This window comes from Rhineura floridana, chromosome 9, assembly GCF_030035675.1.
Source record: "Rhineura floridana isolate rRhiFlo1 chromosome 9, rRhiFlo1.hap2, whole genome shotgun sequence".
NCBI classification, from domain to species: domain Eukaryota; kingdom Metazoa; phylum Chordata; class Lepidosauria; order Squamata; family Rhineuridae; genus Rhineura; species Rhineura floridana.
The window spans coordinates 6,479,246-6,496,579 of NC_084488.1; the positions used below are offsets into that span (position 1 = coordinate 6,479,246).

A 17,334-nucleotide genomic window follows, 5' to 3' on the forward strand; every position below is an offset into this window, starting at 1 on the left:
GCTTTGGGAGTCAGGCCTGCTGACAGAGCTGTACAAATCCAGATTATCAGATGATTATCAGTGCTTTGCTCACAGAGCTATGCACGCCCTGATGGATCATTTGATTTCAGGGTTTAGGTGCTTTCAGCATGGAGCTATGCAAGCTGATTGTCTGGGCTTGCATAACTGCACACAGCACCTTACAAGTCCCAGTGGACAAAAATGGGTCTTCTGAAGTCATCAGGTGATTGACAAGTTGGGGTGCCCTCCTCCCTGTCAAACTTGGCCTGTGGGGGACATAAAGATCCAATCCACTGGCCACACCCAGTTCCCTATCCCAGCCATAAACCATGAATTACTGTGCACATGTGAACTTGCATCCACTTCATTCCACCCTGCTGTCACTGGAAAGAAACAAACCATGATTCCTGGTTTAGCAACATATCCAAACCAGAGATTGTGGTTTATTTAGCTTCCAAGTAACTACAAGCTATAGCTAAGGTATGTTCTTGGCAGACTGATCGTGATTTGTTGGAGTAAAACAAACCAAGATCCCAGGATTGGGTGTAATGCTTAACCAGGGATTGTGACTTATTTCCTCCCAGCTCATGCTGCAGCAAAGTGGGCACAGACATGTGACATGCAAACACAGCCAGTTTCCTATCCATACATAGGGTTGGTTCAGACCCGAAGGCACTATATCAGTTGCCTTCTGACATTTCTTGTGAGTTCTGTGACACAGATAGCTTGTTTGGAGTTCCAGTTGTGAGGGCCGGCCCCAGGCATGCCAGGGCCCTTGGGTACCAGCCTGCCCTGGGCCCCTCCACGCATCTGCTGACTGCAAGACAGGAGCTTCTGTGCCGCCCGCTATCCCCCCCCGCTATCCCCACACTTCACCTACCTTTCCATTGTTTTTTGCAGCGTGCGCAGGTTTACCATCAATCAAGATGGCGGCCAAGGTTTCCCTAAGGGGCTGAAGCCTTTGCCGCCATCTTTGTTGATGGCAGCAACGCACGCATGTAGCACGCATGTGTGCCATCAGCCAAGATGGTGGCAGAGGCTTCAGCCCCTTAAGGAAACCTCGGCCGCCATCTTAATTTATGGCAAATCTGTACGCCGCCAAAAACAATGGAAAGGTAGGTAAAGCAGAGGGATGGTGGTCCATGGATGCTTCCGTGTATTGCGGAAGGAGAGTGGAGGGCCCCCTGTAGCTCCAGGGGCCCTCAGGCCAGTGCCCCACCTGGCCACCCTTTAGAACCGTCTCTGCTAGTTGTTATCTGGGAAACTGAAAGCATGGGGTAAAGCATGAGAGGTGAAGACACTAAATAACCTGTGGGGGAAAGTGCACATCTTTATTATGAGAAAAATATTATTATGAGAAAAAATATGTTAACAGCATTTTTAAAAAATAAAAAACTTGCCGTTAATCTGAAAGACATAAAATTAAACCAAGAAGAGTATTTGAACTTCAGAATAATTTTCACAATAGGATTCTTTTCAAGGCCAAGAAGCTATTTATAAAATCAGAGTTGTAGGAGTTTTGTTAAAGATAATTGAATTTGGGGGAAACTAGCTACAGGAGATGCAAATATTCATGTTTTTGTTGTTTCCTAAGAACATACTAATCTGAAAAGGAGAATTTAAAGCTCGTAGAACAATACTGCCAACAAGTTATATACTTAATATACTGTTTGAAACAAATTCTTAACTTCACAGTAGCCTATTAAAAGACAAAAAAACAGAATGTTGACAAAGTTTTAGATCAATAAAATTGACAATGCGTCTTTAGAAGTATTGTAATTAAAAAAAACCTTATGATAACTTGTGATAATACGTTAATATATTTCTTGTTCTTTTTGTTCATACACTATTTCTGTGCAGTTTTTGGGGACAGTAGTACATCTGCATTGCAGCAATATATTAGATTTTATTATTTGATGGCTGTTCTGTTGTTCTTTTTTATAGTTATATAGTTCATGCACCACTTTTGTAATAGGAAAGAGAGGTATAGATATGTTGTAAAATAAATACATCAAACACCTTCACAAATTTTTCCTGCAGAAAAATCCATGAATTCAGGTATTATGAAACTTTGGTTCTAACTGAAAATGAGTCAAAGTTACTGTTTTGCATGTTAGGTTTCATCTATACAGATCCTAATCAGACATTATACCAACCAATGATTAAGGCAACATTAATTATTGTTTAGTACAGCAATGTGGAGAAGTAAATTTTCTGCTTTTATTTTTTGTATGGAAAAAATCAATTTCCAAAACTGCATTGTTTTCATAAAATTAATTAATAACATAATAAATGACTACAGTGCCAGTCAAAATTGGGCAGTTACAAATTTGCAAATAATTGTTTGCATGTAACTATTAATGGGAAACATGCATGCATATATAATGTGAGTGCATAGCTCTTTGGGTGTGCCAAAGTGAACCTGCAATCCTGCACACACTTAATTGGGAGTAAGTCCCATTGAACTCAGTAGGGCTTACTTCTGGATAGATAGCAATAAGTTTTTCTCAAAATGCAAACAGTAAGAAAGTTTATAATATTGAGTTATTTCTTAAAATATTTACAAGTATTCCAATACAAATAATTTCCAGATAAAGCTTTTAATTTGCCCTGACTGGGAATTGGTGAATACTAGCTTTTTTCTCCAGTCCTTTATCAACTATATTGGTTTCCAATCCATTTATGGGCACAATTCAAAGTATTGCCTTTGACCATTAAATCCTATATGATTTGGGTACTTGAAGAATTGTCTGTCTCCACATGTGCCTGCCCAAATTCTTCATTTAAAGCTCTCCTCCAGGTGCCAGTGGCAAGTGGCTACTAGATAAGGGGATTGGTTCAGAGGTGGCACCTGATTATGAAATGGTCTCTCCAGAGAGACTTCCCTAGTACTTACTTGGAATGTTGGCATTTTTGACACCTGGTGAAGACCTTTTTATTTTTGGACCTTTTATCTGTTTTAGTTTTTAGGCTGTATATCTGAATAATTTTATGATGCTTTCGTATGTCTTATAGTTGATACTGTTTTTTATGTGAATGTATTTTAAATTGTGTTTATCCTTGCCTGTAAGCCTTCCTGAGAACTTTGAGATATAAATACTAAGATATACCAAAAATAAATACAACATTTAAACCAAATTAGTTGTGCTTTTTTATTCCCCCCCCCCAATCATATCTTCAGTTTGAATACTTTCAACTATTGGAAACATTTTTGAGGTATTTATACAGCATATAAAATTAACATTGTATAATTTCTTAGTTTTGTCTGCTATGTACAAGTTAAACATGATAAAATAGATTTCATTTGTGGAGGGATCCACACTTCACTGGTTTAACGTGATGTCTGAATAGGCGAATCATGATTTGGAATTGGCCAGCATCTAGAACTAGAAACCATGGTGTTCAGTTGGCATACTTTCTTCTTTCAACAAGGCTTTTAAGTTTATTTATTTATTTATTTATTTATTTATTTATTTATTTATTTATTTATTTATTTATTTATTTATTGCACTTGTATACCGCCCCATAGCCGAAGCTCTCTGGGCGGTTTACAGCAATCAAAACCATTAAAACAAATATACAATTTAAAACACATATTTTAAAAACAATTTAAAACACAATTTTAAAATTTAAAACAATATAAAAACAATTTAAAATACATGCTAAAATGCCTGGGAGAAGAGGAAAGTCTTGACCTGGTGCCGACAAGATAACAGTGTTGGCGCCAGGCACACCTCATCAAAGAGATCATTCCATAATTTGGGGGCCACCACTGAGAAGGCCCTCTCCCTTGTTGCCACCCTCCGAGCTTCCCTTGGAGGAGGCACCCGGAGGAGGGCCTTTGATCTTGAACGTAGTGTATGGGTGGGTTCGTATCGAGAGAGGCGTTCCATCAGGTATTGAGTTGAGATCTATCCCAGTCTGCATCTGTGTTAGAATTGCTTGTTAATATGTTTTTATAATGTTTTTAACTCTTTTTAAAGATGTTTTTAAAGCTTTTTTAAAAATTGTTTTTAATGTTGTTTTGTTTTAATGTATTTTAAGACCTGTTTTTATGATGTTTTAAAGTGTTTTAGTGCTTCTGTGTGCAGCCTTGGGCTCCTGCTGGGAGGAAGGGCAGGATATAAATCAATCAAACAAACAAACAAACAAAAATAAATATAATAAAAGCACCATGCCAAGAGGAAATGAAAGCAGACAAGCAGCACTAAACCATGGTTTACCTGTTGGACATTTGGAAGTTCATACTGTGGCCTGGGTCCTAAAGTATAATTAACTCAAACTACTGGTTGACACGCTGCCTGAACTGAGCTACGTGAGTGACTCCCATACAGTCAATCCCTTGCACCATGAACGCTGCTCCAGTATTTTATTCTCTGATGTTTTAAATTTTGTATATTATATGTTTTTATTCTTTGTAAGATTCTTTGAGATCCAGATGAGATGAAAAGCAATGTATATATTTTAAGAATAAATAAGTACCTACACAACATGTCAGTTTTTTGTGCTAGAGTAGCTGGCAGAAGGAAACCCTGAGTTAGAAAAGACTTGGTACATAAGAAGCTGTCTTGTGTACCTATATGTGATGGGGATTTTTGTAGTTCATTGGACTGGGAGTCCTTGAGGGAATTGAAGACACAGGCTTGCAGCAAAAAGGTAGGCCTTTATTGGATGACAAGCGTACGCTTGGTCAGTCTCCTTCAGAGTGAGTGGAGAACTGCAACATGGCACTGGTTGCCTGGGGTTTTTATACATTTCAGGACAAAAACTTTAGCATCTACCAATCAGGAGGTTACACATCAGTATGACATAGGCATTACATAAACATTACATAGATATTACATAGGCATTGCACTGTCTATTTTATGTTCTAGTCAATTTGGCAATGTTCAGTACTTCACATACCAGTACATGAGGTAAGCATTTCAGTTAATGCAATCCTTCGTATGTTTTTGAGAGTACAGAAATGTTCAGTGTCTGGTCAGTGTTATGTTATCTTGTAGAGTTCTAGCTGTTCCATACAAACCAGCACCGTCTGGGAAGATAGCTCCAAGAAGAAAAGGTTCTGGCTGGCTACTAAACTTTTTAAAATATTATAAACCTTTATAGCTTTATAAAAAATATATTTTGCTTATTTGAAAATAAAAATTCTCCATCATATGTACTTATGTCAAATACATATGTATTTATGTCAAGTCAGGTAATTGATCATTCTAACTCTGTATTGTTGACACAAACTGGCAATGGCTCTCCAAGGTTTCATAACTACACTTCCAGAACCTTAAATGTCTGAGAGAACAGTGTGTGAAACACAATATTGTTATGTGGCTATTTCTGGCCAAAGAAGAGGGTCCAGGCAGACTTCTATTGCAACTGAATGTGCAACACTCCCAGCCGTTAAACTGTAAAAAAATGAGACCCATTTGGACACACCAGAGTGGTGATTGCCAGGCACAGGGATTTTTAAAACTTATCTGCAAAACTAATTTATGATCAAAAGGAGTCTTTTGTTTAGGACAAAAGCCTTTGAGTTAATTTTCTTCCAGCTGTTTTCATAGCAAATAAAGGTCATAGCTTATAGTATTGTATTACCACTGCAAAAGACAATACAAAATGTCCCAAGAGCCCGGACATTTCTCAGATTCATTTGCATATTTCTACACTGAAAATAATGAATGTGCTCTCTGTTAAGAGTAAACTTCTATCATCTTGTTTATATTCCATCATGAAAGCTGAAAATGGGAAACAGACACTTTAAAAATGTTTACACACAAGTCTGTATAGCTTATACAGACTTGATGAGGCATTAAAATGATAGTTTAAATAAAATTGTCCAAAACAATGTCCATATTTAAAAGTGTCTCCAGTGCTCAATATATTTTTATCGAATATAAGTAAAATTGCACATCATTAACAATCATTGTGAACTGAGTTTGGTGTAGCCCTTATGTGATAATTGTATTTCCAAGAGGGCATATATATCATTATTTGATGTTTTACAATTGTCTTTTGTTTACATGCAGCAAGGAGTTATGGGCGAAGACGAGGTAATTCTCTTCTGTTTCCTATAATAAATCTAATGCTGATTGGGGTTAGAGTGGGGTCTATTCTGGTAATTGACTATTACTCCAAATCAGCGATTCTGAAGGTGCCAATTACTTCTCATTGAAGTTGGTGGTAAACTACCAATTGATTTTTAATAACAGTTTGTTCCATTCATTTTGCATGACCTCACTTCAGCAAAATCTTTATCTACTTTAGATACTGATTTTTGTGTTATCTAAACGTTGGTTCTTGATTTTTTTGTATTTATAAACTCCATTCATGTTTACAGTGAATACCTTATGAACAGGCTTTTTAAAAACTAGAGGAGAGAAAAAGTTGGCATGATGTTAGCGCCATGACATCTTCATATTTTCACTGTCCCAAAATGGATTATAGGAGGAGGTGTGCAGTCTTAATTATATTAGTCTGTGCTAGGTGCTGAACAGATTTTCAGGTGTATATCATTTATTTATTTAATAGGCTTAGATTGCTTTTTAGGTGCAACTGTCTCCCAAAGTGTTTTACAACAATGTATAAATGGAAATGGAAATGGACTGCCTTAAAGTCACTCCCAACTTATGGCGACGAATAGGGTTTTCAAGGTAAGCGGTATTCAGAGGCGATTTACCATTGCCTCCTTCTGAGGCTGAGAGGCAGCGACTGGCCCAAGGTCACCCAGTGAGCTTCAGGGCTGTGTGGGGATTTGAAGCCTGGTCTCCCAGGTTGTAGTCCAACAATCTAACCACTACACCACACTTACATCCATGAAATGGAACAATCAATTCATTTAAATATTTAAAAATACACAGTTCTGTCTAAAAATATACAAACCATCCAATAAAAGAAAAACCAGCTAGCGCAGCAAAATCAGATCCTAGTCAGTGTGGTGCAGTGGTTAAGGTGTTGGCTTACAACCTGGGAGACCAGGGTTTGAATCCCCACACAGCCCTGAAGCTGCCTGGGTGACCTTGGGCCAGTCACTGCCTCTCAGCCTCAGAGGAAGGCAATGGTAAACCCCCTCTGAATACCGCTTACCATGAAAACCCTGTTCATAGGGTTGCCATAAGTCGGAATCAACTTGAAGGCAGTCCATTTCCATTTTTTCAGAGTAGCCCTCACAGGCCATAGTGAAATGAGTAGTCTTTAAGGTTCATTTAAAATTAGCAAGGCATGAGGCTTGATTTGGAATTGAGTTCCATAATTATCTGCTCAAAAGGCTCTGTTCCCTATATCCATCACCCTACCCATTGACCCAGGTAGGCATCTCTGAAGTTTAATGTACAGGTGGCACTGATACAAGTGCAGGGAGTCCTTAAGGTACCCTAATCCCAAAGCAATTATGGTTTTAAAGGTAATTGCTAACACTTTGAATTGCACCTGAAAACACACTGGCATCCAGCGCAAGTGGCACAAGATTGGTGTAATGTATTGCAACCACCTGGTCCCAAAGAGTAGTCAAGCAGCTGTGTTTTGTACCAGTTGACGTTTCTGAACAGTCTTCAAAGGCAGCCCCACATGGAGCACATTATAGTAGTCTAGCTACTGCAAGTCACTAGTGCATGGATAATGTTGGCAAGGTACGTTCTCCCTCTGTAGGTTCATAACTTGTGAACCAGCTGGTAAAAGGGCTTCTGGCCACTACCACCACTTGAGCACACTCAAGCTGTGCATTTGGTTCTTCAGGGGGAGTGCATCTCCCATCTAAAACTGATTGAGCACATCCATCCAGAGCAGACAGTTTCACTACCCACATAACCCACATCTTATCTGGATTAAGTTTCAGTTTATTCACCCTCAGCCAAACCAGTATACCATCTCCAGACATCAGAAGTTCAGCAGATAGGACAAGCAGATGGAATAGTGACACTTTTGTTTGTAGTTATTTGGATCTGTCTGCTCCCCTAATTGGAACACTTGAGTCCATTCTGAGGCAGAGTCAGAAGTAAAGAAAAGCATAATAATCATTGTCAAGCCCAACTGGATAGCATTACCTACTTGTTGGAGGTAATGCTCCCAAAAGTCAAGTCTCATATTCAGGTAGCTGAAAATCACCATCACCACCCAGGTTCAGGATCACTTGCCTGCACAGCTAAGTTTGGTATTCTCCAAGATACACAAAATGTATATGTATCCATGTTGGATTAACGTGGCTACATACGTTTTTGTCATCTTGATGCTTCATTGTATCGGATAGAACCAACACAACCTCACTAACTCCACGTAACCTTATTGAAAGGACCAAGCAATGCAAATGCATGTAATCCAGATGAAGCTCATGCCTTAAATCTGACAGTGACAGCTAGGCAGCCTTTAGGCCCATCGTTTGCAAAGCACAGCTAAAGATGAAATGCACAAAGGTACTAAGAGTCCTTTTAGGTTATTCATTTCCTTACCACAGTGGTCTATTACGTTATAATGTTGTCTGTTTACTTTGAAGAAATTAGACAATCAACCATTCAAGATCTCTCTGGCTGTGCACTGTTTCCTGTTTCTTAAATACATCTCTTCGTCACAGACATTTGAACAAACCTGCTCAGCATATACTACTTTTAAATCTCCTTGCTGAATTAGAAGGCTTGGATTCCTACCAGACTGTGTTCAAACCTTAGCTTGTTCGCTTTCTGGAGCTCTTCTGATGAAGCAATTCTTGAAGCAAGTTTCAGGAGTCCGTGTGAAAAATTGCTCGTACACCATATGTGCTATCACATATTCTCAGCACATCATATTTGATGCCCTACTCATTTGATTTCCTACTAGAAATACCTGGCCGATCACCGTACGAATAGGATACTGGACAAGGCAGATCCTTGTTCTGGTCCCACCAAGCTTCTCTTTATATTAACACATGTGACTGTTTTACCTTATTAACATGTCATTAGTGTACATTGTGATTTTTACCATAGCCTAAAGACAGACACACAGCTGTACAGCTGGAAGCCACATTGGCAACAGACTTTCTGGGTCTGTATGCTGTATGCATGGCAAAATGTATGTGTGCATTATTTTATATATATATATATATATGTCAGCTTTTGAGCAAGTTTGCTCGCACATGCATGTGCACACACACACGTGTATGTATAATATTTGTTAAGGGGAATACTATATACTGCATTGTAACCAGCCATTGTGCACATTCACCAGGTCTTATGGAGAATGTGCACTTAATACTTCCATGAAGGACATTTACTGGTCTATATATAATCTCCAACAGGCCTTGGAAAATGTACATATATCAACTGAATTTTGTATATTTTCCTGACATTATACATCATCTCTAACAGGCCTTGGGGAATGTGCATATATCAACTGAATTCTGTAGATTCTCCAACCATTATGCATAATCCCCAACAGGCTTTGGGGGATGCGTATATCTTGGCTAAACTTTGTTCTAGGACCAGAAATAGCAATAGGTAGGATCAGAGGTACTTCATACTCTTTCTCTTCCAGTCTTTTCCCTGCTAGGTAACCTTTCTTCAGCTGGTTAAATCCTCCCTCCTCCCTCCATGATGATTGACCCCATACAGCTATTAAGCTTTTTCCTTAATAGAAGTGGGGTTGGGGGAAATGGAGCAATTTCCATTGGAATCATGGGAGGAGGAGGGAATGCTTAAAACTTTATTCTCCCTTCTCCCCCCCCCCTCTTTGTGGTGCTCAGCTGACTGGGAAACAGGTGAAAAGGGGGCTGGATTGCAGAAAAATGTTAATATTTATCTGGAACCCTCCACCCTTCCTGCTGCTGTGCGGATCAGTGGGAGGGTATGTTGTGGGCCATATAAGATTAGACAGCAAGCCAGAAGCAGCCTAGGGCATGCAGATTGTACATTTTTGAACAAGATACAGAAAAAAGCATGTTTGTCAGAGATTAAACATACTGACCAGAGAAGAAGTATATTGCGAGAAAATGTACAAAATGCAGTTGAGATATGTACATTCCCCAAGGCCTGTTGGAGATTGTGCATAATGGCCAGATAATGTACAGTTTAGTCAAGATATGCACATCCCCTAAAGACTGTTGTGGGGCCTGCATGATGGCCGGAGAATGTACAGAATTCAGTCCATATATGTACATTCCCCAAGGCCTGTTGGATATTATGTATATTGATTGGGAATTGTCCACAGTTCCCTTTACATGGAAGGATTATGTGCACATTCTCCATAAACTCTGATGAATGTGCACAGTTGCTGGTTATTACTGCATTAACTGCTCAACTTAAATTTTCCTTTAACATATATACACATACTCACTGGGTAATATCCAACGTCAGCTTTCACTTCATTTTCTCTCCCCACCCTTCTGTCTTCTAAAATCTGCTCAAAAGGTTCCTCAATCCTCTAGAACAGATTTTGGGAGTGTGGGGAGGGGGGCTGAAGGAAGAGGGGGGGAAGAGGAATCCCTGTTGCACAAATGGAAGTCTGTTCTGCTTGTGCACAGACAGCATTGGATATCATGTGCTGTATCCAAGGGAGGATGTATCCTTGTTACTATGTATTGATGAAAGGTGTTATGTATACAAACAAGAGAACTTTTGACTCCTATTCTGTCCTTTGTTCTTCACTCTGTGGTGTTTTCTCAATGATGCGAGTGCTGTTGCTATGACAACATGGGCTTTTTGGGTTAGGAGGCCAGTACCATAGTACACATTATTTTCTTCTGTTCTCTAGAGTTAATATTCATATCAGTTCACCTTACTTTCGTTGATATTCTTTAGTTTGGATAATTCTTGAATTCCTTTTCCAAATCCTTGGTTCTTTCTTTGAGGGCAAAAGTGAATCTTTTCTACCACCTCTGTTAGGGTGGAAGCTTGCATAGCTTTGGAAGGAGCCTCCTGAAAATTTGGCTCCATAATGGTGAAATTACATCCCAAGTCTGTTTTTCGTTGGTTTGTTTAAAAGGGTTTTACTCTGCCTCTCAGCCTTCCAGGTGGCTCACATTCTCATATTAAATCATACTCATAAATAATAGTAAAATAATAATAGAACCTCACCAGTGGCAGACTAAATGCTGCAGTAAAAAACAATTATGGCAATAAAACAAATCATTAAATCACTAAAAGCCTAGGAGAAAACAGCTATTTTTTTTTCTTGGTGCCTAGTAACCACCAACTTCGGTGTTTTAAAAAACCAAGGTCCCACTACAAAAAGTTCCCCAATTCACTCCTATGGTGGAGAAATGAAGAATGAAGCCTTCAGCAAAGATTTTAACAGCCAGGCAAGTTCATATGGAAACAGGTGGGCCTTCAGATACCATGGTTCTCAGCCACAGGAGACTTTATAGGTCAAAACCAACACTTCAGATTGTGCCTGGAAATGAACTGGTAGCTGGTAATGGTCTTTAATTACAGGTGACATATACTCATTTCTAGGTATCCCAGCTAACATCCTAGTGTGCATTCTGAATCGGTTGTAGCCTCCAAATAATAGGTGTAGTCCCATGTAAAGCCCATTACAATAATCCAAACCTAGATGTTGCCAAGCATTAATGGCTTTAGTCAGGCCACATGTTTCCAAGAAAGATGGTAACTGATATATGCTGCCAGCCAAAGCTCGTTAAAAGCATTTCATCCCATGGAAGACATCTGCACATAAAGCTGCAAGGCCAGATCTCATAACATCCCACAAGTTGTAGACCCAATTATTTAGAGGAAGTAGAACTCCATCCAAAACAGGCTACCCCCCATTTTCTGATCTACTCTCACCAGCCAAGAGTACTTTGGTTGTTTCTTAGTTTTATCTAGTTTAAAATGTCAGTTTATTAGACTGGTACTAACTCCTGATACCTGTTCAGAATGTCCACAGCCCCACCTGGATTAGATTTAAAGGAGAACTGCAATGTCATCTGCATACTTATGATGCTTTATTCCAGATTCCTAAATGACTTCATTCAGTGGTTTTATGTAGATGTTAATAGCCTGGGAAACACAGTGCATCTTTGCACAATGAAGTATCATAGGACAGAGCAGCTGTCTCCCAGCACCTTTTCCATTACTCAAGGAACAGAACTACTAGGTAGTGTCCCTGCTACCATGTCAGAAGAATACCATAGTTGGTGGTATTGAAAACTTTTGAATGATCCAAGAAAATCAGCAGGGAAGGCTCCCTCTCTCTTTTCCAGTGTAGATCATTCATAAGGGTGGCCAAAGTGTTCCATACCCAGAGTGAAATTGATCTAGATAATCAGCTTCATCCAGGAGTGTCTGGAGTGAAATTGTCACTACCTGCTGAAACACCTCCCTGAAAAAAGGGCTGTTAGTGAACAGCCAAGTGTCACCAAATCATCAGGATCCAAAGACAGCTTTTACAGGAACAGCCTCATAACTATCCCCATCAAGGCAACCAAAACTAGTCCATCCCCATTGTCTCTTGGACTCGGCCAGTCACCCTCTCTACCCTGATCAAGTGAAGATGTGCAAGGGTTGAATCCCCTCCAAGCACCCTGTCAGCATCCTCAGCCTGCAATAATGGAAACCTATCCAAGCAGAAGTGACTAGGCAATCTTGGAAGCATTCTGTATTTGCATTGACAACCATGTGAAATCCATATAAAGAGTGCATCTGATTGTTTTTATCTGTGAAATGTTTTGGGAAGCCATGACTGTCTCATGTGAAATCAAAGTCTGGTGTGGGTGTGGTCCCCTGATTAGCTAAGCTCAGCAGCTGTGAGGCTTTTAGAACTCTGACAGTTGGTTCTTACTGAGCATGCTCCGTGCTATCATTGGGTTCCAGCCAAAATGTCTTAAATTAATTAAAAATCAGCCAGGCATTTTTTTAAACTTTTCAACTGCAGATGAAGGTCAGAGTATGGGGCAAGGGCAGTAACAGGATTATAGGTACTCTGTGAACATGGCTGATTTTTAATGAATTTCTACAGATTATAAGAACTCTCAGAGAAAAAGTCCAAAAGGTGTCCAGGGGTTTTTTCTCTCTTTTTATACTTTGAACTCTCTATTCCATCTGACTGTTTTGTGTATCGCCATGAAAATTGAGAGGGTTGTTAAGGAAGCGTTTCTGAGTTCAGGACTATAAGTTTTGTAAGGTTTTGTTTTGAAATGAGCTTATGGGAAGCATCAGAATGGCATGGGGGTATTATCAATTTAACATTGCGGAATGTGAAAAATCCACGCTGACTATAAGTATACAGCCACTCTTGTAGCTGTATAATTTTTTTCAGCACCTAGTGAGCTTGGCCTTTTGTTTGTTTGTTTGCTATTTTGTTTTTGTTCACATCCAGTTGCTGACCAGGCATAGTCTCTTGAGTTTCAGAATACCTATCAGGTGCTTTTACACCACAGCTGAATTACAATTTGTTTTAGTCCCAGAAACCTTTCCCAAGAAAGTGAGATATATCCTGAAATATATCTATTCTTCGTTTACTCTGAAGCAGTAATATAGGCAGCTAGGCATGGTGTCGTGTCTTGGATGCCCTTCAGCCTTGGAACACGGGAGATTTAGTTAAACCTCTGGTTTTATGTGCAGTTTAAGGATTATCAGCATATGGAATGTATTGGACTGCTTACTTACTTGGTTTTTAGTATGTTTTCATACAAAGTTCATTTTCTTCAGTCTAAAACACCAATAAATCATTCAGATTGCATTAATCATTCAAAATACATAATGCATTTTATGTATTTTAATAATATTTTATGCATTTTAATTTACTGTAATGTTTTGTGTTTTTATTGTGTATTTTATTATATATGTGTGCGATTTTATTGTAGCCATCCTGAGTGCCCTACTGTAGGGTAGAAGGGTGGGATAGAAATACTATAAATAAATAAATAAAATTTATTTTCTATGAAACAATGTACATATTATTAATTAATGCAATGTGTTAATATTTTGCCTTTTGGAATTTGCTCTTAAATTATTTTAAAATTAGCAAGTTGGTTTTTTGCCATTTGAAAACATGTAATTTCTTTAAAATTGCTTTTTCTTTTTGTATGTTGCAGTATTAGTATTTGTATTGTCCTTTTAAGTATTTAGAACATTTCACTTGTATGATCTTAGTAATCCTTGCAGCAACTTTATATGGGAGGTGTGCCTTTTTAATGGGAAGTCTGTGTTACTGTGTTCGTGTTGCAGGTGCGGAGGCTGAGTTTGAGAGATAGTAGCCTGCCCAAGACAATTAAGGGCCAAACTGCATGATGCATAAACTATGTGAACACGTTTTTCACATATCTGTTTTTAATCATTTAAATAATGGATGGGCAATCATGGAACCATCCCATGTAGGGAGTGTATTTTTAACCTTTTCTTCCTGCATCATGGTCCCAATGATATTCCCCAAAGCTGCTTTTCTTCTCCAAAGGAAAGCTTCCACTGACACCTCATTTTGCCATTAGTGAATTCATGGCGCAGTTAAGATTTGAATGACTCCATAACTCACAGTGTATTCCGTTCTCTTTCTCTTTTTTCCTAGGTCGTTCTTCTCTCTTCCCAATAGATGACGGCTTACTGGATGATGGTCATAGTGATCAAGTGGGTGTGCTGAATTCACCTACATGCTATTCTGCTCATCAGAATGGAGAACGGATAGAACGTTTCTCTCGGAAGGTGTTTGTTGGCGGTCTTCCACCAGATATTGATGAAGGTGAGTTGCTTGACATAAACACTGTGTATACAATAAATTTAAAGCATTCCCAAAGAATCCTGGGGATTGTAGTTTATCCCTCGCAGAGCTACAATTCCCAGCACCCTTAACAAGCTGCAGTTTCTAGTATTCTTTTTGGGCAAAGTGTGCTTCAAATGTATGGTGTGTATGCAGCCCTAGTGCGAGAGAGGGAACGGTCTTGGTTCTTGATGGAATTAAATTGGAAAAACCAAATAGATGTGAAATTCAGACTGCAATCCTATACCCACTTACACAGAAGTGAGCCCTATTGAAATCAGTGAGACTTACTTCAATGTAGAGATTATAGTACTGATGGGAAACGTCCAACCCCATTCAGCATATCAGTCTCTCCTCCCACTCTCTTTCTCCTTCTCAGCCCCTCCCCCTTTGCAGTCCTGGTTCTCATACTTCAGTTCTTTCCTGCCAATGAGCAGTGACAAGGGGAAATCACGGGAGGATCCCTTCAGCCTCTGTCTCCCCCCATGTCCCATCTGTTCAGAAGGAAGCAGCTGAGAAGTGGGGGAGAGAGCTCTGCAGTGAGACTCTGCAACCATGCTCTTTTCAGTCAAGGGAGAGACCATTCTCTTTCTCCATAGGCAAGTCTGTGCTGAGAAAGAATTTCTCAGTGCACAGCATGGAAATGCAGCAAGCTGCCTATGGAGGAAGAACATAAGAAGAGCCTGCTGGATCAGGCCAGTGGCCCATCTAGTCCAGCATCCTGTTCTCACAGTGGCCAACCAGGTGCCTGGGGGAAGCCTGCAAGCAGGACCCGAGTGCAAGAACACTCTCCCCTCCTGAGGCTTCCGGCAACTGGTCTTCAGAAGCATGCTGCCTCTGACTAGGGTGGCAGAGCACAGCCATCACAGCTAGTAGCCATTGATAGCCCTGTCCTCCATGAATTTGTCTAATCTTCTTTTAAAGCCATCCAAGCTGGTGGCCATTACTGCATCTTGTGGGAGCAAATTCCATAGTTTAACTATGCGCTGAGTCAAGAAGTACTTCCTTTTGTCTGTCCTGAATCTTCCAACATTCAGCTTCTTTGAATGTCCACGAGTTCTAGTATTGTGAGAGAGGGAGAAGAACTTTTCTCTATCCACTTTCTCAATGCCATGCATAATTTTATACACTTCTATCATGTCTCCTCTGACCCGCCTTTTCTCTAAACTAAAAAGCCCCAAATGCTGCAACCTTTCCTCATAAGGGAGTCGCTCCATCCCCTTGATCATTCTGGTTGCCCTCTTCTGAACCTTTTCCAACTCTATAATATCCTTTTTGAGATGAGGCGACTAGAACTATACACAGTATTCCAAATGCGGCCACACCATAGATTTATACAACGGCATTATGATATCGGCTGTTTTATTTTCAGTACCTTTCCTAATTATCACTAGCATGGAATTTGCCTTTTTCACAGCTGCCGCACACTGGGTCGACATTTTCATCGTGCTGTCCACTACAACCCCCGAGGTCTCTCTCCTGGTCGGTCACTGCCAGTTCAGATCCCATGAGCGTATATGTGAAATTAAGATTTTTTGCTCCAATATGCATAATTTTACACTTGTTTATATTGAATTGCATTTGCCATTTTTCCGCCCATTCACTCAGTTTGGAGAGGTCTTTTTGGAGCTCTTCGCAATCCCTTTTTGTTTTAACAACCCTGAACAATTTAGTGTCGTCAGCAAACTTGGCCACTTCACTGCTCACTCCTAATTCTAGGTCATTAATGAACAAGTTGAAAAGTACAGGTCCCAATACCGATCCTTGAGGGACTCCACTTTCTACAGCCCTCCATTGGGAGAACTGTCCGTTGATTCCTACTCTCTGCTTTCTGCTTCTTAACCAATTCCTTATCCACAAGAGGACCTCTCCTCTTATTCCATGACTGCTAAGCTTCCTCAGAAGTCTTTGGTGAGGTACCTTGTCAAACACTTTTTGAAAATCTAAGTACACTATGTCCACTGGATCACCTCTATCTATATGCTTGTTGACACTCTCAAAGAATTCTAATAGGTTACTGAGACAGGACTTTCCCTTGCAGAAGCCATGCTGGCTCTGCTTCAGCAAGGCTTGTTCTTCTATGTGCTTAGTTAATCTAGCTTTAATAATCCTTTCTACCAGTTTTCCAGGGACAGAAGTTAAGCTAACTGGCCTGTAATTTCCGGGATCCCCTCTGGATCCCTTTTTGAAGATTGGCGTTACATTTGCCACTTTCCAGTCCTCAGGCACGGAGGAGGACCTGAGGGACAAGTTACATATTTTAGTTAGCAGATCAGCAATTTCACATTTGAGTTCTTTGAGAACTCTCGGGTGGATGCCATCCGGGCCTGGTGATTTGTCCGTTTTTATATTGTCCATTAAGCCTAGAACTTCCTCTCTCATTACCACTATTTGTCTCAGTTCCTCAGAATCCCTTCCTGCAAATGTTAGTTCAGGTTCAGGGATCTGCCCTATATCTTCCACTGTGAAGACAGATGCAAAGAATTCATTTAGCTTCTCTGCAATCTCCTTATCGTTCTTTAGTACACCTTTGACTCCCTTATCATCCAAGGGTCCAATCGCCTCCCTAGATGGTCTCCTGCTTTGAATGTATTTATAGAATTTGTTGTTGCTGGTTTTTATGTTCTTAGCAATGTGCTCCTCAAATTCTTTTTTAGCATCCCTTGTTGTCTTCTTGCATTT

The 17,334-nt window shown here is 39.8% G+C and overlaps 1 protein-coding gene across 4 annotated transcripts in view; it reads left to right on the forward strand.

Annotated features, from left to right (window-relative positions):
- CPEB2 (cytoplasmic polyadenylation element binding protein 2) overlaps positions 1-17,334 on the forward strand; it is a 112,391-nt gene that overhangs the window by 61,365 nt on the left and 33,692 nt on the right. For 2 of the 4 annotated variants that reach the window (XM_061583824.1, XM_061583825.1), the window contains exons 5-6: positions 6,024-6,047; positions 14,464-14,634. In XM_061583824.1, coding sequence (XP_061439808.1) covers positions 6,024-6,047; positions 14,464-14,634 — 195 coding nt within the window. The remainder of the gene's footprint in view (positions 1-6,023; positions 6,048-14,463; positions 14,635-17,334) is intronic. The other 2 variants (XM_061583826.1, XM_061583827.1) reach the window with 1 other exon arrangement.